The sequence below is a fragment of the Amblyomma maculatum genome, chromosome 2 (assembly GCF_055883805.1).
Source record: "Amblyomma maculatum isolate TAMU_Amacu chromosome 2, ASM5588380v1, whole genome shotgun sequence".
Taxonomy (NCBI): Eukaryota; Metazoa; Arthropoda; class Arachnida; order Ixodida; family Ixodidae; genus Amblyomma; species Amblyomma maculatum.
In genome coordinates, this window is record NC_139345.1 from 37,463,817 (window position 1) to 37,485,067 (window position 21,251).

Consider the following 21,251-nt stretch of genomic DNA (forward strand, 5'->3'; position numbering starts at 1 on the left):
TTCAGCAAAACGTGTAATCGCGAAGCCTTGCTTCCCGGTTTACGCGCGAAAAGCAGGGTCTTCCGATTGTAGCCCGAACAGCGAAAGGCATACAAACAGTAGGCGCGAGCTACGACTCGACAGGTAGCTCAGTCGGAAAGAAAACCGACCAGCCGAGCTACATTGCTTCGCATCGATGAAAACCAGAAGTGAAGGGGAGAGCAGGCGAGAGACTCGTCTCACGCCCTCCGCGCTCGGCCGATTGGAGAAGGTCAGTCACGTGAGCCGTTGCGTGGGGATGCTAACCACGCCCCCTTCTTAGTGGTGGACGAGAAGGAACAGCCGAGGGGGAGCGCGCCCTTTTTCAAAGCTCGACAGACTCCGGACGGGCACAACGTGGTGTGGAGCCGTCGTCGCAGGTTTCGGTAGATCGCCAGCGTTAGTGGCACAAGTATTGTCCTAGTGGCAACAGTAGCGGTCGGCATCACCAGCGGCGCTATCGGAACCATGCGGGAACTCATCGTGGTGGCCGCGGTCCTCCTCCTTTGCACACTGGAGCTGGTGACGTCGGCAGCGCTTAGCGGAGGCGAGACGGAAGACTCTCACGGTAAGCACTACCCCACTGGCGACCTTGGTGTCAATGCGTAACGCAGCGCCGTATTTTCGGGGAGCATGCAACGGGCATTTATTTGTTTGAAGGCTGCTCTGAAGTGTTCCTGTACGTTGTTGGTCCTTCGGCTCTTCAGAGTCCATCCACGACAGCATCTCTAACAAAGCGCGTGAAGTTTCTGGACCGCAAAGCCCACATACCATACCACAACCGGTGCCTTCGCACCCTCTTATTGCGTTCATGCAATGTCACTGTAAGTCGTACCTTAGTGAGAGCTTTGTGGCTAGCTCTCTACGCGTCGACCTACACAACTTTTAACTATTGAATTTTTATTTTTTTGTTCGCGAGGATCTCACTATCCTCAAGGCACCCACTAGAAGCCTTCAAATTATACGCACAGTAAAACACCCTCATTCCTCCTCATCCCGGCAGTGAGCGCTCACGATTTCCAAGGCCCTTGATGCCTAGCTCATCCCGATAAAACAAGCGACCAAGCGGGTTGTTTACATACAAGGCTATTTCTACAAACGTGTTAAGCTGGTTGCAGTCCCTGAGCAAATTTCTTGTTTCGGGGTCGGGTGTATGGCCATTTGACCCGCTTTATCATTCACGCGTGACCGAGAGCGTCCATTTCCCCGAGTGTATCTGCGAGACCCGAAAATTGGTGCACTGTTTCACCATTCATCCCATCTCAGAGTTTACTGCAACTTGAACAGAACCTATATCAGGCGTTCAAGACCGCTTTCGAGAAGACTAAATAAGGCTAGCTAATTGGTAATCGGCTATTTCCAATTGCTGAGCAAATCTTGAAAACGCAACAAAAATACGACAACCTTACGCTGCGCAATAAAAAAGCAATAGATGAGCAATAAAGAAGCTGGTTGGCATTGATGTCTGACGGCGCAGGGCAGAAGCCGCGTGAGGGCAGTGCATCAAAATGAGCGTAACTGACACTTGTATGGAGTGTACAACTGTTCACGCGAAATCACTATTTTATGCAGCCTTCGAAATGCATGGCATCCGGTTTCGTAGCAAAAGTATGGGCTTCAGTGGCATATTCTAGCGTGCATATAGTTTTCGGTGAATGTGGACAGCAGAGGTGTAGAAGGGAGAAAGACTGGGTGGACAGGTCATGTTATTTTGGGACGCGTCATGACTTTTGAAATACAACCGCGCCTACATCCCATGACTGCGTCCGAAAAATGTCACTGCGCGACGAGGGAGTAGTGCATAACGTAGTGACCCATTCGGGATTCCTATATCGCTGTCCAGTCTCAGGCTTACTCCTCACGTATGAGGTTCAGCAAAATGTTCTTTACCGTTTTGAATCGTTCAGTTCGATGGTCTTCAATAGCCGAAGAAATCTCGGAACGGGCACCAGATTCGCAAAAGTCTTGGCGCGCTCTGCGCGGGTGATCTCCTGACCACTTATATGGTGCCGGCCGAATATAGAAGGGATCTACTGATTAATGGATGCAATCACCTTTGTAATTTGGCTAAATGTTCACGGTGAAATTATTGTGTTATCGTCAGATGGCTGATGAATTACGACTGTCCTGGATAGAAAAGGAAAATAAAGCTGGAAGTAAAAAGACAAGTTCGCCACAGGACGCAAAGCCAGGCGTCAGCTATATTTGAGCGAAGCTTAAAGTTGACAAGATACAGGGACGTGAGAGATACACACGACACACAGCCCTGTGTGTTCTGTGAAGAAAGCAACTGCTAAAGAATGTGACTTGCTTAACATATCAGTTACAATTAACGAAACTCGATGCAAACAGTGCCCAGAGCAATCGCGAAGCATATATATATGCCAAGAATCATATTTTCGCCCACTAAACGCAGAAAGGCAATTCCAAATTTTGAAGCATTCGTCTTTGTGGAGGTAAGCTGTCTCTTTGCGAAAGCCTCTATCTGTTTGCGTTGCCCATTACACATCTCGCTTTTTCAGATTATTTGCATGTTAAGCCACCTGAGTGCACGAGGGCAATTAGGAAACATAAAAGGCCAGTGACAGCTATTACAGCCACACAAGCGGGCCGAGTATTCCTCACGCCATTCAAATAGCAGCACGTCAACGGACGTCTTGTTCTTTCGTTAAATGAACACCGAAACTAACAGAGACTAACTAACTAACGAACGAAACTAACTAACTGGGCAGAGGCACGCGAGCTTCCTTCAGTGAGGATAGTTTGATCAAATAGAGGCAAAACATTTTTCTCAAATACAAAGAAAGTTTTCTGGCAGCTTGTGTGTACATATCTTTATAGTTGCATGAACTGTTAAAGAAGAAACATACGTATTTACGCGCGTTATTTTCGAATAATCAGCGTTGGGTTACTGCTCGTTTCGTTCACTTCACTGCGCGGTTCCACTTGTGTTTTTTTTTTTTTTCTTGCATTCCACTGTTATGCAACTGTCCTCAAATTGTAAGGTCACATGTATTTAGTATTTATATTATTTTGACCCTTTACAGTCTGCTGGAACTCTGCCCTTTGGAAACACTTAGTATCGTACGCTTCAGTTTCCTGGCCTCTGTGTCAAGCTTGAGTGGCTTGTGAGAACAGACGGTAGGGAAATGAAGAGCTCGGTATGACATCCATATTACGGAAGCCCACGCTAGGTTATTTAGCCTATAGTCTTTGCGCTTTCCGTGCGCGCCCATTAAAATAACAGCAACGTTTTCTGAAATTCATCCCCGGAACAGGACTAATTCTTCTTTAACTATGAAGTTTCCGAGAAAGCTTTCTAGCTTTCCTTTGTAGCCGTATGGCTGCGCTTGGGTGAATGTCAATGAGCAATTACTCCCTTATTACCATAGCAACTACAAAACGCGTCTCTTTTCAGGCATCTTGCCTCCAAAAATTTTATTGCTACCATGAGATACGTGCATTTCGCGAGATGTCACTTTCGCGAAGCGTCTTTCGTTTCATTTATTGAAGCCTTAAATTGTATGAAGTGATTCTAACCTTTTTTTCTTCTTTTATGGAGAAAAAAAAAGTATTTCGGCTCCTTTGAAATTTTTATTCAAATATGTCTTCCATCTGATTAAGTCCTCTTCAGACACGCTCACAAGGTTGTCCGACTATTTCCTTATGCAACAAATTTGTATGCTGTTGTGCGAGCGCACGTGACTGCTGTGCGTAATGTAGGCTCAAACGTTCGCTTTCCTTTGAAAATTTGCGCCGTCTTTGAGTACATATTGGTGCTCAAAGCGTAACATAACGCGCAGAGACGACAGCGAGTGAGGTTCCAAAGAACTGCCTGACATCGTATTAGGTCATTTACATGATTCTCCGAATATGTTCGCTATTTCACTTGGATTCATTAAACCAAATAAATCCGTTTTATTCAGGCTAGCTGTACCAGTGATAACAAGCGAAGAGAGATTTTGCATGAAAGCTATCCTGAAGCTGGTTCACCTCTGGAGCAACAAGTACTCTGCGCACATTCTCATTTTAAATTTAAAGCAGCCGATTTTCCCCTCGTCTGCAAAGAAAGGATGCATAAACTATGTTTTCAGAACACTGTATGCACATCAAGACATGCCTTACTCCACTCTCAGTCTCTTTTCTCCCTGTCAGCGACTACAAATTACGTTAGCTTATGGAAACCGGGGGACATTTTTTTTTTTTTTTTTTTCGAGATACAGTGTATTCGAACCTTTAATGTAGGAATAATTATGGCGCTGCGTTCGAAGTTTCGATGTAGTAATCTGCCATTATCGATTTATTAGTCTGCCATTTGGGCTTTTAGGCAGCGCAGTGCTCCCCGGTGCTTATTTCATTCAGTTAAAATCTAAATCACGCTTAGAGGCACTTGAGACAGAAGCGCTTTCCAAGGGCGCTTGAACATGCAAATCCAATTTAAGCTTATTAAATATTCTTATCCAATTAGAGAGCTTTGGGTATCTAACTTGGACATAGAGCACTAATGCACAATACGAAATAAGTTCTCCGGCCTCTTTGTTTGCAGCAGGATGATGAGATACCTTTTCAATCAATAATCGTCTTCTTCAGTACGCGGAATCCGTACTTAAGCAAACTTTCCGGGTTCAATAACTGGTTCGATAACTGGCTGTATCCGCGGAAGGCAGAAGCTCTCGTGTGGTGGGGGCTGTCCCAGCTGGTTGCTGCTAACTCTAAGTTCCCCTGTGTTGTGTTGCCCTCCGCAACGAGTAATTTAGTTTAGAGGCACGAAAAAGTTTCACAAAGTAATCCCTTTAAAATGAGCGTCACGTCCACAGAAAAAAAGTGATTACCATGATGTGCTTGAAAGGCTTAAGTGAGCACAAACACTGAAGTGCCGTATACGCTAAAACAGCTAATTCGAATATGTTGTTTTAGCGTACGGCACATCTATATTTGTACTCACTTAAGCCTTTCAAATGATAACAGCGATCGCTGTTATCATTTTTTAAATTCTACTCTTCTCAGACCGATAATCTTTTCGAAAACACAACATTCTGGCAACATGAACCGACAGGATGGCAGGAAAAGAAAGAAACACCCGTCGAAAAAGCGCAAAAGTTTCATATAACGTAATGGCACCCGTGAAAGATGGCTTGGCGACGACTGTGACATGTAAAACAAATGGGAGGAGGAGCAGGGATCACGTGATTTTCGAAATCGCCTGGCCATTTATGACCATGCTGAATAATACGTGAGACAGTCGCCTCTAGCTTTTCTTGGCAAGCTTCATTTTCTGACAGTGATAGCCGTAAGGTTACGGTTGCATAATACACCGCTGCGGTGGCCTAGTGGTACAAGCCTCTACCCAGCACGCGGTATGGATGAAGGGGTTCGATCCCTAGTACAACGTAATGGTACCTACCTCTACGTTCATTAACTATCTCCGCAAGGAATCCTGTCGCGAAGATATATATATATATATATATATATATATTTTTTTTTTTTACGTCTTTATTTCTGCTTACGGTAGGCGTTTACCTTGCGGCAGAACTAAGTTGCTTCATGGATGTAGGGGTGGGGGAGCGGTTAAGGGTGGGGGTGAGGGTATGGGTGGGGGTGAAGGTTGGGGTGAAGGTTGGGATAGATATGAGCCCATAGCCTTTTAAAAAGAGCGCTATTGCAGTGCAATTTTTACGTTCCGCGCTTTACTCCACAAGGCAAATTACGCTTCCTTACGCGTACAATGTCGAGATAAAATACCCCCCAAAAAAGAATAACACAGTCTGATAAACAAAAGACTTGATATGAACTTGTGACGGCCTTTCTTTTATGCCTTCACTGCTCGGCTTAGTCGCTCATTCGGCCATTGCGAAATTACGTTCTGGCATTAAATGCAGGTCTAATGCGCACAAGACAACCAATGAAGAATCACTGCCCGGGATTTAAGCCAACTATTCATGCAGTCAGTGCGCGCGGAGAGTCGTGAACTTTACGTTGTCCGAGACAGCATCATGGGCAGTGCCTGTCCCGCGCCCAGTGGCAGATATGGCGCCGAATTTTTAAAGGCAGATCGCTGCGCAACTTATGAGCTCCGAGAAGCATAAAGTGCATTTTACGAACCTTGATGTGCTAGCCTTTGTTTTTGTTCGTTATTTATTTTATTTTTTTAATGCAGAGACAACTAGGCTGCGCGTGCACTGACGTTAGCATTGTGACCCGCCGCGCGCCTACTGCTGTCTCCAGACACGTTTAGCTTACAATTGCTGCTTCAGGAGCCCCAGTCGATGATATCAGTTAGACGCCGCTCTGTCGGAATGTTGTTATATATATATATATATATATATATATATATATATATATATATATATATATATATATATATATACTGCATTTTACGGCGTGATCAGTCGATATCGGCGTTTTATAGCGCAAAGCTTGCCTTCATTCCCATGGTCCTCAGGCGTAGTAAGGAGTGCTCTAAATTTCGAGGCGGCCGGTAAAAGCTCGTGTTGCAGCGAATAGTACTGTTAGCCTAAACGACATGGAGAAAATTTGAAAATAAGCAAAAAAAAAGTATATTCTGCAAGCATCGTTAGCCAACTTTCGCCTTTTGTACCTCTCGAACTGGACTTTTTTTTTTTTTTTTGAGTCGTGACAATGTATCTTACGAACACGGGATCCGGAAAACGCCTATATATACTGGTCGGTTTCTTTTTGTTACATATTTTCATATTTAACTTATATTGTTAAACACTCAACATGGAGGTATACCCCGCAGGCCGGCGCAGTGATTAGGACGTCCGACTATTGTGCCCAGGGACGTGGGATCGAATCCCGGCCTCGGTAGCAGCTTTTCGGTGGAGGCAAAAAGTAGGGCGCTCGTATTCTGCAATTTCAATGAACGTCGAAAATTTCGAAGTCCTCTACTTGGCGTCTATCATAGTCTGAGTCGCTTTATGGCGTTAAAACCCACAACCTAAACCAAACTAAACCAAATCATCAACATGGAGGTGTGATAAATCCAGCGGATGGAGTGCCATGTGCGGGCTTTTTTAAGAGTGGGCGCGACGCTGATTATAAACTCTGGCGCACTCACTTTTATTCGCTGACCGGAGCCGCTGGATTGTCACTGGATTGTCGGTTATACGGCTATCACGATTTTTCCAGGACCCAGAGCCTTCTTTCTGGTGTTGGCGTTTTTGTTCCGAGTCTTACACTTCTCTCCGTCAAGCGTTAAAACCTTTAATTTCTCTTCATTCCTCCCTTCGACCGCGAGCGAAAGAAAAAACGAATTGAAAGAGGAGTGCAGCGAAAAAAAAAAGAAAAAAAAAAAACGTGAAATAGCTGCCATGAAACAACGCATCAGAGGCAGCAGGTTTCGACGCCCGTGAACGCTCAACGCCGGCACCCATTAAAACTGGGGCAACAGACCCGGGTGGCCCATTTCAGGGATTATCTTTACAACGCACATGCCTGTGGCCGCGCTCCAAACGGAGGGCCACTTGTTTGTGCGTACACACGACCTTTACCCCACCGAGGGGAAACAGTCCACGAAGCAGCTGGCCACAACCGCCAAAAACTGCGTAGCGGCCGCAAACGGCCCGTTCTCGCTCCGTACAATAATTGCCACCGCCTTTGACGATGATGAGAGGAGGACGAGATGAAAAGAGGGCAAGGGCGACCGATTTGCATCGGCACAGCTCGGCTTGTTGGCCTGGCTGCGTGTGGCACATTGCTCTGCAGAGCATGACCCATGAGCACGCCCACGAGTACAGGACGCCAGCACCCCCCCCCCCCCTACCCCCTCCCACACCGCAGCTCTCATTCAGCGCACGTTGAAGAGTTGGCGCACGCTCGCGGGCAGAAACAAAGTAGTGAAGCCGCTTCGAATCGCGCGCCGCTTTCCCTTGCCTGATATTCTGCTCGCGGCTACACGGCGTGTATCAGTTGTTGTTTTTTCATCGTAAAAGGGTTGTTGTGCGAGCTAACCTTAGCAGCCGCGCTTTGCATGCCTCCTAATCGGCTCAGTCAAGTTGCGACGGGAACCAGATTTCAGTGGCGTTGAGCACCACATCCTTCCCACACTCCCCTCGATAGAAGGGTGGGCGGCAGGTTGCGAAAACTGGGTTGCATAATGAGAGCTCATTAGGTCAGGCACAGCGACAGGCGGACATGGTTCGGGGTACTCGTTACAGCTACAAACGCGCCCTGATACGACGCAGCGATTACTATATTCCCGCCGGACAGAAGGCGGCCGGCTCGTGACACGCGAAGCCGGACAACAGCGCTCTTTAATTGGCCTTAACTATATAACAACGCGTGTGCCCGCTGAGACGCCAAATTATGCCGGTTTTCGAGTGGCCCCTTGCAAAAGGCCCGGCGAACCGGCCGTGATCGCAAACTTGGACGCCGCACAAGTGGAACAGGCCGCTCGTTTTCAAGGCTGTGGTCATCGAGCGATGCATCAGATCATGTTTCGAGATACGAATGCGGGCAGGTAGGCTCGTAAAGAAGCTAACGTTGTCGGTCCGACCTTCACGGCCTCTTCTTTTGCTTGTTTCTTTGTTGATTTGCTCGGATAGCGAGCATGCGTACACTTACGGGTGTTCGCAGGAGCGGTGGGAATGAATAGGGTTAAAGTACATGCACACATTGGAGCCAGATGAGCATTTAAGACGAGAAAATTAAAAGAATACAATCATTCACACAGTATCATATACCTTTTGAGAGAAAGCGTAACAAAATTTAGAGCGAGGAGTATTATTATAAAGAAGCTTTCTCAAATTTGGCAGAAATGTGAAACAGGTCCAGCAAAAATTTTCTCTGGTGACATGTTCCGCCGATGTAGCGTCCTAGGAGAGAAAAGTGCTCGCAAGCACATTTATCCTACAGTTGAAGTAAACATCGCTTTAATAACTATCTCCACGTGAGGATGCATAGTCTCGGTTATCTTTAAAATATTTTTGTTAATCGCTGCGTTTAGAATATATTATAGGCCATATGAACAGGTATCGTCTTATTTCGAGCAGAGGCAACCCAACAGTATTTAAAAATGTAACGGGATATCTTTGCTTTGAGCTACAGTATTCAGCAGCGAAGTGAGTTGCACGTGTGTTCATGCGTTCATATTCTATATTTCCCTCAGTGCACGGTCCCGGGCATTGCTGTCGCACTCGAGGACAACCATCGCGATCTGGGGCTACATATTCAGGATCTTTAGAGCGCTTGATCTCTCTATATGGGATAGTTTGTTTTTTTTTGTTCTCTCTCTATTCAAAGATGGGACGCACATTAAACAGAAACGGCTTTTAACGCGCGGTTAGCCCTCAACAGCAGGTGGTGCTGGAAAGAAAGAAAGAAAGAAAGAAAGAAAGAAAGAAAGAAAGAAAGAAAGAAAGAAAGAAGGAAAGAAAGAAGGAAAGAAAGAAAGAAAGAAAGAAAGAAAGAAAGAAAGAAAGAAAGAAAGAAAGAAAGAAAGAAAGAAAGAAAGAAAGAAAGAAAGAAAGAAAGAAAGAAAGAAAGAAAGAAAGAAGGATTTGATTGCTGCATTAGCCAGCACATTAGTCAATGATTATGCTTGTCTATAGATCGCTCGAGCGCTGTGCTGCTCTTAACCAGATCCTAACAGATCTTAACCAATGCTTTGTTAGAGGTGGTGAGCCTGCGCTTGTGTCTGTGCGGTCCGCATAACTTTGTAGTTGCACTAGACCTCAGGCATTGTAAGTAAAGCCAGAACCTACATTTATTTTCCTTTATTTATACTTTCTCCGCAGAGAGACAAGTGCAATCGGCACAGTACACAGCCAATGCCATCACAATTTTGTTCTTGTCGTTAATACTTTTATTTTTCAGCCTGCTCATTCCTTTTTCTTTCATCGTGTCTAAGTCCTCCCATAAATGATACGGATAAGTTTTCCCTTGTAGTCTGGCGCAATTCAATGCAGTACACGCCGCGACTTGTAATCTGCCGCCTCCCCACGTCTCATCTGTCACTCCTCCCTGCAGCAATGGAGTAAGTCAGGCAGCAGCCGCCATCACGAGGCTTCCTAACATCGAGAGGGCGTCAACCGGCGCCTCGTGCACACAACCTACACCAATCTGGAAGACATTTACTGTCGGGAGGAGCACTCGACCGGGCTCGGTAGCTCCAGGCTGAACAACAGCACGGGAAGTATGAACAACAGCACCGTCCAGACGTTGGGCACACTTCACGAACATGCCTGATATACTACGGCTCGCACCACTGACCACGGCTAGCAGGAGACGCGCACGCCTCTGCTCCCGATGGGCCCGCGCCACGGAAAGAGAGGGTGTAATTTTCGACGATATCTCCTCTGGCAAAGAGGCGCCGAGGACGTTGCAATTTGCTTCCTAGCTAGTTTGCTGAGCACTCGGTTCGCTTGATGTTGTTGCTCATAGTCCAGATGTTCTTTCAAACTCGTTTCGTGGCCTCGGGTTTGACTTTCTCGCCCGTATACAGTCGCTTCTTTGGGGTGACGAGATAATTCCCAACAAAAAAAAGAAACAATAGACGTTACTGTATTTGAATTTACTGGCCATTTCTTTCATCACGCCGCAAAAGTGAGCTTTGCCGCTGTTCCATACTTCTTTCAAATATCTATATTTACCGAACGATAGTCAGTCAATATAAGGCTAAAGGGCTTAAGGGCTAACAATTTGCTAAACATTCTCCTGGTACGGACTATTCATTATCTTTTTAAAGGTCGCGTCTTGTAACCGAAGACGCAAAGAGTTGTGAAAAAACTGGTACGACGCTTAAGCTTCGCCGCGATGACGCCTCTAACACCGCTTTTTCATCCCTAAATTTTTTGGCTATGAGAGACTGACACGGAGTTTTCTAGTGCTATTAAACGTCTTTGGTCGGTTTGGTTTTGGTGCCAAGGAAGACGCAGTATCTGTCTCACTTCCCGGTGGACACCTACACTTACAATGAACGGCAAACAATTGGAGGTACCTATGTCGTCAGTTCGGATCTTTAAAGCACACTAGCAATTAAATTAACCAGCAGATGGATGCAAAATGGGAAGCGAAATAGTATGATCATCATGAACACTGCTCAAAACACGGTTCTGTGGTAATCTTGGAACAAGATAAAGTCTAGTTTGGTTCATGGAGCTTAAAGTCCCAAAGCGATTCAGGCTATGAGAGCCGACATAGTGGAGGGCTCCGAAAAATTCGACCCCCTGAGGTTCTTTTACGTGCACTGACATTGCGCACAGCACGCGGGCGCTTTGCTTGTCACCGCCACTGAAAAGCGGCCGCCAAGACCGGGATTCGAATCCGCATCCTAGGGCTTAGTAGTCGAGCGCCCATAATCCCTGCGCCACCTCGGTGGGGCACAAGATAAAGTGCGTATTTTTTTTTTTTCAGGACGTTTTTCCCAATTATGGGTTTCGGCGACGCCTTATTGACCGAACAAGCTCCATAAGCTATATCGTAACAAAACATTAGTGGCTCTATGGATACATTTTAGCCTCGTAAACCACAACTCCTTTATATACCCAGCTTTGGATACGCAATCGAATGCTGCTCGAGATGGCTGTTCTTCAGTGCTTGCATTATGAATCTCTATAAATAACCTCTAGGGGGATCAGGCCTTGTACTATCCGAAAAAAGGTTCCATGAAGATGCCGTCGACGGCGTCACGAAAAAAAAAAACAGTACTAGAAATTGCTTTAACCGATATGCCGGACTCTAAGGGTTACAAAGGCGTTGACGAGGCATTCGTCGAATTCGGCTTGCTTAACCTCTTATACTTCGACAGCAGCGAGGAAAGCGATTTGAACAGGTTTTAGAATTAAATTATGTGCGGTCTACGAAAGGACAATCATTTTAACGCTTGTCAGTAATTTTTTTTTTTATCATTTTTGGACGAAATGCGCAATGCCCCATGGTGATTTTGGGCAACGTTGCTTTTTGTCGCTGAAACTTATCATTCTATTTCGAGTGGTTCACCCATTTCAGGGAGGTATAAATATCCTTATCGTGGTATTTAAGCTTCAGTAATGTCAAAACGTGCGGATAAATATAATTGATTGGATGTGGCATGTGTATGGCTCGTGGGCATCTCGCTTTGATGTCTAATTCCAGCGGACGACTGGCGTAATCCTCTTGAAATCATTTCATGCAGGAACTCCAGTTAAAGGAATTTGTGTTCATTTAATATATGCAGTGTCGAAAGTGCGCGGGCTTCCATTCTGATTGAACCAGACAAAATGAATGATCTGCTTAGTGAAAGGCCACGGAAAAGCGGGGAAGAAAGGTTGGGAAACGTAATTGATGAATTTCAGAGCATCTTATATTTACGCTATTCACTCTTCCAAGAAACAAACAAAAAAAAAACGAGTTTTCAGGTACGAAAATAAAGATCTCGAATTAAATGCAGTGGTAGAACGAAATGTCAACAATATGCCCAGTACCAAAAAAGCCCGCGCAGAATAAGGACGGCGATTGGCGGGAGAAATAGGAAATCCACGCGCGCGTTTTTAAATGACCAGCTCGCCGATTCCGCATTAAAAACTTTAAAATATAGATAACTGCGCAGTATTTAGCCTCAAAAAATATTATAACTGACATTCGCAAGAGGCTGAAGAAAAGCTGCAGGAGAAGCCTTGCCACTGCAAGTTAGCGTCGAGCGTATTGAGGTGCAACAGCATCAGTATTAGCAGGACAGGCATTTCGATAAAGCATTACTTGTTATTGACCGGTGCGTTAGAAAGGAGTACGAGCGCTATACTTCTTGTCGGACATTTTATAGGCCGATCACGACAGAGGACTGAATGGGTTACAGCCATTCAAAAAATCACTTATTCAAGACGATCGAGCTATGTGAACGATTTCTCTCCAACATCCGGACGGCGCGCTTTAACCCTTTCATACTACGCGTCTGTTCTCGCGAGATTGACACTTTTGTTTCCATTCGTCAAACAAAAGATACGAATCTCAGTAATCACAAAAACATTGTGATTTTAGAAAACAGCTGTCAAAAGAGAAGACTAGGTTCTAGAAAAAGAGGAGCCGTCCTTCGGTGGTGTCAGCAAGCATGCAGTGACATCAGCAGAGTTAGCTTCGTCTTCGTCTATGTACTCATAACCGACGGTGTGTGGTTAACAGAGTGCTTTCCGAGTGAAGAGGAGCCTATGCTGACAGCTTGCTATGCTCTGCACGTCAAAAACGTATAGATCGCTATCTGAGCACTGAGCTGAAACAAACAAACAAACAAACTCTGCGTCAACAAGACGAAGCGCAGTGAAGTAGTGTCAGTGCATAAAACCTCCCCCTATTCTGCGACTATTTGAAGCCTTCCTGAAGCAGCTGCATTCGATGAAAGCGGATTTTTGACGGCGGCGTTGCGCCTCAGAGGAAACAGCCAGCAAGCGGCGCGCGCCTTTAAGGAGTAGGATCTATATAGGCTGAAAATTCGAATGGTTCCATGAAGGGGATAGGTGGCTCTGGTTCCGCGCCTACGCACGCATATCTTCTCGCCTATTTTAATATCGCGGAAGCACAGCTGACCTAGTTCCTGTATTTAGGCCGGGGACCGTGTCTAGGGGTTTCTGCACGAAGCATATATATGCTTCGTGCAGAAACTCAGCACTCGGCACTGTAAACAAAAAATACAGCAACAACTAAAGAACTGGGCATATTGCACTTGACACCAAAAATTGGAAGCAAGCGTACACGGAAATGCGAACGAATTTGTATATAAAACCAAACTATAGCGCAGTGTTCTGCGCTTTTTTTTTTTTAATTCTCAGCCCAATGAGGCGAATTATTACCATTGAGTGCAACTCGCCCTTTTTCCGCGTTTTTTTTTTTTTTAAAGATTTCCGCTTTAAAACATTTAGCTTAGCTCCTCTTGCGCATCACTTCTGCACTCCTGTCAGGCAGAGAAATGTCTTCTTCCTGATGACACGGAGTTCGAGGTGTACACCATGGATTCGACGTACTCGTGGGCAGCAAGATATGCGCAAACACCCACTCCGAGATAATTCCTTGCAGTCTTCATTTCGCTTTCGGAGTCGCGAAGGAAGGAGAAATTCATTGTTAGCCAGGCTAGCGATATTTTTCAACAGATTTCGTTATCGTTTTTGATTGAAGGAAAAGAAGCAAGATCACAAAAACGATTTTTTTTTTGTACCTCCTTTCTTCCTTTTTGTGGCCCACGTTTTAGAAACGCATGATCTAATTTGTGAATTGGAACATAATGATGCCTCGACGCATCCCCAACGGCATCTGGAATGGCGCATACCGTCACTGACGTTTTTCTAGGTTGGTCTGCATGAGTTGGTCTGCATGAGATGTAGCCGAGCTAGTCTTGGTGTGCGAGCACCGAACCTGCGTTTTAGGCAAACCTTGGTCGCCACTTTCTGCCACAAACGTGTCTGGCTGTAGTGCCGGTACACATATGTGCGTCTGTAATGGCCGCCGTGGTATATGATGAGTTCGCTGACCTGCACGGCCCCCGCGGGTGGAGCCATCCGACCTTCAATTTCCGCGCGCCCCGAAGATGCCACCTTGAATTGCAGCAACCAACGCTGCCGCTGGTGTATGCGCATCCGGCCAATAACTCTTCGTGCGCGGAAGGAAAGGGGAACATAGGCAGCAGACAGACGTTCTTCGCCATCGAGGTTTTATTTGTTATTATTTCTCTCTCTCTCTCTCTCTCTCTCTTCTATAGGCATAAAAAATTTCCTCTGAAACGAGTGGGGTACAAAAGAGAAATCGTGCCATGGCCATGCATTTTTTTTTTCCTTTTATAGCTTTTTTTTTTATAAACTTGCAGCCCTCAGTCTCGGTTACTGCGCTGCGATAAGCATGCGTAACTTTGCACGCTGCCTACCTAAAGCCTACTTTTTTTTCTTTTTTTTTTTTCGTTGCAGAAAGGAAAAATTCACTTACGCTTGCAAAAATGGCTGCTACCGTGCATTTTTCCTGCATGCATGTATACTTGGCAAACCAAATAAGCTTGCGAAGGTACAAGGCCACTGCATGCGCTTCGGTTATTGCGGTTACAAAACGCTGAATATCGTAACACCCACCAAAACTACGATCGCTTATCGTCAGCGAGATGTATGAGAGTACAGGTGAGAGAGGCAAGTACAGTGTGAAGCAACAAGCGTTGAGGAGAAGGCGTGGACCGCAAGAATGGACGGCAGAGAGGGCGACGAGGATAAGTGCCATCAGCGCTGCCTGTAGATCACAGTATATTACTGCGGGACCATCGTAAAAGTACTTCGAAAAAGGAGAAAGAAGTGCAGTACTGAATTGCGCAGACACCTTTCACATGCTAGTACAGATACAACAAATGAACCTTAATGCAAATGAGTGCCGTTGGTTTCACGACAACTGAAAGACCTGCTGCTGTCTCTCTGTTGACTGTCGAAAAGCATACTTACATAATAATAAGGCAGTATATAATACAGTGAAAAAATAAATAATTGAAGCGTTGCTTTCCTAGCCTGACGTGAGTTGTAGCTCAGGCGCGTGAGAAAAGGGGATGCCAAAAAGGATTATGACAACAAAATGTGTTCGGAGATTCAGGGGCGAATTTTTTAAACTGTAGTTAGACTGATCACGTGACCAATGGTTCATCCGATGACCCTGTTATGTGTTGAAATTGTTTCGCGTGAACGACGACCGCGAGACCTTGATGAAAACGAAAGTTTACGATATCTTGTTGCAACTGTCGTGAGCAGCTTACCTCAAAGTTTTCATATCACATAACCGCTCGCCTTTCCAATTTTTCCCTGCATCCTTGCTGTGACAGCAGCCGTACGGAGGCAGAATCTGAACACCATTGGTTTTCGCGGGTGGTTTCACTCCTCTCTTGTTTTTCTTCGCGTTTGCTACCGGTGTGGTCAGGGTTGAGGTAAAGCTGAGAAAAAGGTCCCACTACATTGGTACAGTTATTCCGTTCAAAGAGAGGAAATGCGAATCCAAAAAAGCAATAAAAGAGGTAATAAAAGGCTGGCAACTTAGACTTGCAGAGTTTGCACCTCTTCCAATGGGAAAAAGTTAATCGAGGATTTGCTCAGCGAAAGTGTGGGTGTGAAAGTACGACAAAGTAAAAGGCCTTTCACCGTGATGCAAGTAAAGTTTTTTATCTCTGCTTCCCGCGGCTGCGTGAGACGTGAGCGAGTCTTCAATTTGACAGCGCCGCCTCCACGTGTTGCCCTCACGGTCGATCCCCAGTTACCGCTTCTAAGAATGGCTTTCTCGGCCTCGGTCAGCGCTAACAGGCGCCTTCCGGCCTTTCTGCCTCGTTCCACTGGAGAGCGGCGCGGTAGGTGTAGGTGAGCTTCTTCACAGGCGCTGAGTAGGAGGTGCGCAGGCCGAACTCGCAATGAACTCGGCTTCCGACGTCTCATCCACCGACGGGAAAGGCAGTGGAATGTATATATGCGGACTAAGTCAGGCGGTTACGGCCAAAGGTAAAAGTAACGAAGTGAAGGCACAGACATCAAGTCGAGACGTTCGCTACCGAAAGGAAGCCCTTCATCGAGTTTCAGGGTATAGTGAATGTATAGCACTGAGAGAGAGAGGGGAAAAAAAAGGAGAGTTATAAGGGAGGCGCCAAAGGAAAGTCATTGCGCTTTCGATCTCAGGAATGCCGCCTGCGGAGTCGTTCCCGAAACTGATAGCTTTCTTTTAGCAGGGCTGGGGAGCCGAATTCCCCTTGAGGATTGAATAGGGGAAGATCCTAATCGGTGAGCGCCAAAGTACCGCGCAGTGCTCCCTTTTTACCTTGAGCACACGTACGAAGACGTGCGGCATTGCGAAAGAGGCCGCGTAAGGAACACAGGAGGGACTGACGAGAGGGCGCACGGTGGTGCGATGAGGGTCGGGGCTGTGATGCGATCGTCTCGAGGCCCGCCTTTCCGTTGTTCACCTTGAATCCATTACCGGCCTACTGGCAGTATCTGAATTTCATATAAGGCGCCAGGGAAACGGGCACCAAGTTTTCGTGTGAATCGAGCTTGCTCTGAATTAGTGGGAAACGTTCGCCCTTGGCATGGACAGTGCACTAACAGCATTAAGAGAAACATGCCGGCATTTTGAAGACAAATATAGCGAACAAACTCCTAGCATACTGCCTCTTATGTCCATATCTGAAGGTAGCTGCTCTCACTGAAGTAAATGTTCGTCCCTGTAGGCGAGTATTGTCATCACGCTTTACTGTTGAATAAGCCTGTCGTGCCTGGTGATGCTCAGCTTATTGCAGAAGTGTGCTAAAGTGGCAAGAGAACATACAGAACGAGCATCTCAGAGCGACAGCCGAATTTCGCTGAGCTTTCAAAAAAGAAAAAAAAAACGAATGCTGTAAATGGCTTGCCACAAAACGATAGACGAGAAATGCATTGGTAAGAAGGCAGTGGAGGTGGAAGCTGAAAAAAAAAATTAAAACCGAGGTGCCGCTTCGTAGAGAAGGCTGTCAAAATCAAAAGACTGAGGTAGGTGGTAAAATGATATGGCTGCATGACTAATAAAGATCTTCTAAACTAGCCCTCCTTTCAGAAGTGTTACACCTGATAGAAGGTACAGAGCGTAAGTCTCAAACGCCATGAGAATCGGGAATCGTAAGATTGGGAAATGGTGAAAGAACGCAATGTATGAATTGAAGGCGGACGAGGCGAAAATGGGAAGTGAAAGCACCAGTCCTCTCCGCAAAAAAGATATAGAAATAAAAATGGTCATTGAGTTGGCGCGCTTGAACATCATTCATTCATTCATTACAACTTATCACCCATCATTTCAATGATAAATAAGAACAGGTTAATCAACAGAAATTTAACACAGAAAAGAGAGTGAGTAGAAAACGATCCAGGGGAAGAAAAATGCCCGGAGTGCCGACGCAGACAGATACTAATCGAGCACTGACGCAGCAGCTCTTCGGCGACCCGCACTCAGCCGGCGTGTGGATTCGATTCCACAGTCTGCTGATCTGTGCGCCATTAGTCAGGGCAGTTTCAACGAAAGCACGCTCAAACTGCAGGCTCCATTCGCTTCCTAAACTTTCCTCGAAGGTTGGATAAGAAAACCGGACACATTTACCTCTTGGATTTTACATTATTACTGTTTTTATTCAGATTTTACTCCACACTATGTTGTAAGCAGCAAGATGGAGAGGAAGCCACGAATAAGTTCATCCATCATAACATTCCTTTTATGCCCTGAGGCAATAAACTTCGCAAAAAAAAAAAAAGTGTGCAACACAGATTTTGAAAGGCTTCTACGCGTTTAATAAACATTCCTCCTATTTTTGGCGACGTCTTCAAAAGTGTTGGAGCAGTATGGTTTTTACTGCTCCAATAACTCGTTTCCCCTTTCCCTCTATGTTATTTCTCGAACAATGTCAACTCCCAACTTGCAAAAAGGGCAGGAAAAAAGCGGGGGAAAAGATCAATGTTGTGTTACTGCTTTCTTCGTATCTCTCTCTCCCTCCCATTATTTTATAAATGCATTGCAGAAATGCGAACTGCCTGGAACTGACAGCGACTACTTTCCTAAGGTTCGATAGAAAAATCCACACAGTGCTTGCCAGGCGGTTCAAAACAGAGTATTCTTGGGAGTTTGCATGGTTGGTACCATAGACAAATTCACACAGTGCTTGCCAAGGAGGTTCCAAAAAGAGTAACCTTGGGAGTTCGCATGGTTGGTACCATAGACAAATTCACACAGTGCTTGCCAAGGAGGTTGCAAACAGAGTAACCTTGGGAGTTCGCATGGTTGGTACCATAGACAAATTCACACAGTGCTTGCCAAGGAGGTTCCAAACCTTGGGAGTTCGCATGCTTGGTACCATAGACAAATTCACACAGTGCTTGAAAAGGAGGTTCCAAACAGAGTAACCTTGGGAGTTCGCATGCTTGGTACCATAGACAAATTCACACAGTGCTTGCCAAGGAGGTTCCAAACAGAGTAATCTTAGGAGTTCGCATGGTTGGTACCATAGACAAATTCACACAGTGCTTGCCAAGGAGGTTCCAAACAGAGTAACCTTGGGAGTTCGCATGGTTGGTACCATAGACAAATTCACACAGTGCTTGCCAAGGAGGTTCCAAACAGAGTAACCTTGGGAGTTCGCATGGTTGGTACCATAGACAAATTCACACAGTGCTTGCCAAGGAGGTTCCAAAGAGAGTAACCTTGGGAGTTCGCATGGTTGGTACCATATGGCCGCAATAAACCGTAACAATTTCGTGTGTGTGTGTGTGTGTGTGTGTGTGTGTGTGTGTGTGTGTGTGTGTGTGTGTGTGTGTGTGTGTGTGTGTGTGTGTGTGTGTGTGTGTGTGTGTGTGTGTGTGTGTGTGTGTGTGTGTGTATATGTGTGTGTGTGTGTGTGTGTGTGTGTGTGTGTGTGTGTTAGAGAGAGAAAAAGAGAGAGAGAAATGATGTGGACTTTGAAAACCGGAATTATACACGAAACACTTTGGACATTAGACCTCAAGAGGCATTAAGGAATGTCCGCCAAGTAACTAAACGAAAGGTGCGTTGCAAATAAGTATAACATAAAAAACGCAACCAATTTAAATTTATAAATATAAGAAAAAAAATTAAGAAGTGCCAGACATTAATTCTTTGTTGATGAGGTCCCCTGCACTTGATTTTCCTTTTTTATCTTTTCCAACATTGGTAAAAGCGTTTGCGCACTGCGTTTTATTACCGAATTTTGTTCTTCGTGCCCTAGTTTTCCCGGAGGGCAGCGGTACCGTCCTTTTTTGATACCACTTTAAGAACAGGCGTACATTTATACACTATCACTTCAGAACTAATATATGACCAACAATGAATACCGTGGGAGCACTTTGCTCGTGCGGTGTGCAAACAAATAACAAGAGTGGTTTACCGCTTGGTAAAGGCTAGAGTTGACGTCCTTTAAATTTCCTGCTTGAACATGTTCTGGTGATGTACGAAACTGCACCCTTCCATTCGCAGGAAAGCGTCACAGCAACGCATTGCACGACATCACCGCCAATTCTCAGTACACGGGTGCTATTAGAAAGAGCGAACAATTCTAGGGAGCACTTAAGGCTGCGTATTTTTTACTTTTGTTAGTGATTTTTTATTTTTAAGTTTTAATATTTTATTTTTATTATATTTTAGTATAACCATTGGACTCATCACTGGCTTGTTATGTGGCTACCGGATTGGATTCTGGACCTCTGGGTCGATTTAGGCCCTTTCTGAATTGGCTTATGGCTTTTGGCTATTGATTACCCATTGTTAAGATACTTTAACCAATTAAGCCAATGTTGACTTGTTATGTGGCTACTGTTGGATTGGCTACAGATATGTTTCGCTTGAAATGCTCCTGCGGACACCACTCATAAGCCACGAAAGCCTTTCGCCTTAATAGAGTCAAATCTGCGCAAGATTGCCCCGGTAGCGTTGAGCAAAAAGTGCCAGACCCTGCGATGGCCAGCGTAATCTCATTTCTACTGTAAGAGAGCGCATGGAAATATATCGCTGTACAGTAGACAGACGTCCCTGCGGCTGGAAATGAGGAACAGGAAAAACGGACTGAAGAACAGTGGAGGTCAGCGTTGCGGTATCCAGTAAGAGCCCCATGGCATTAGCGCTTTAAGAGGCGTGTAGAGCTCTAAAAATAGAAACATTGATACGTGCTTAATGAGCTCTATTAAATATTGGGGCAACCGTCGGCGTCGTTCGTTCGTTTGCACTGATTTACTTTAGCCCTTCTTTAAAACGACAGCATCGCTTTCAACATCTGCCAAGATTAAAGAAAGCAGCTGTTTCTTTCAGCGCGCACAGATTATCCCGCCGTAGTTAAAATCATGGCCACCGTCGCTGCCGCCCGAGCCCGTCCATATTAAAATTTTCTTTTGCGAGCCTAAATGTTCGTGTTTTAAGAGGTGCGCTGTGAGCGAGTATTTCGCACTCGGCTGTTCCCTTCCTTCATACATGAAACAAAGAGAGAAGGAGAGAATGAGACCGAGGAGGAGGAGGAGGGCTAAATCAAGAAAAAGAAATCCTTTTATACTTGCTGAATAATTGGTCAAAGGAAAAAGAAATCCTTTTATACTTGCTGAATAATTGGTCAAAAAGCACATATAAGTAAAGTAATCAAACATAAGGTTCTTCTGCTCCTCCGAGGCTTGCAATGTGGGTTTATTTCTCTCGCGGCAGAAATGCTCTACGAACTAGAATGATCCTGGCGCGATGAACTTCCAAACAAGGAAGTAAGGAACCAAGATAGCAAAGAAGTA

General features: G+C 45.4%; 1 protein-coding gene across 1 annotated transcript in view; it reads left to right on the top strand.

Moving 5' to 3' along the window:
- Positions 1-486: 486 nt before the first annotated feature.
- LOC146198388 (uncharacterized) overlaps positions 487-21,251 on the top strand; it is a 52,644-nt gene continuing 31,879 nt past the window's right edge. The window contains exon 1 of the mRNA XM_084591888.1: positions 487-586. Within this exon, the coding sequence (XP_084448014.1) occupies positions 487-586 (100 nt within the window). The remainder of the gene's footprint in view (positions 587-21,251) is intronic.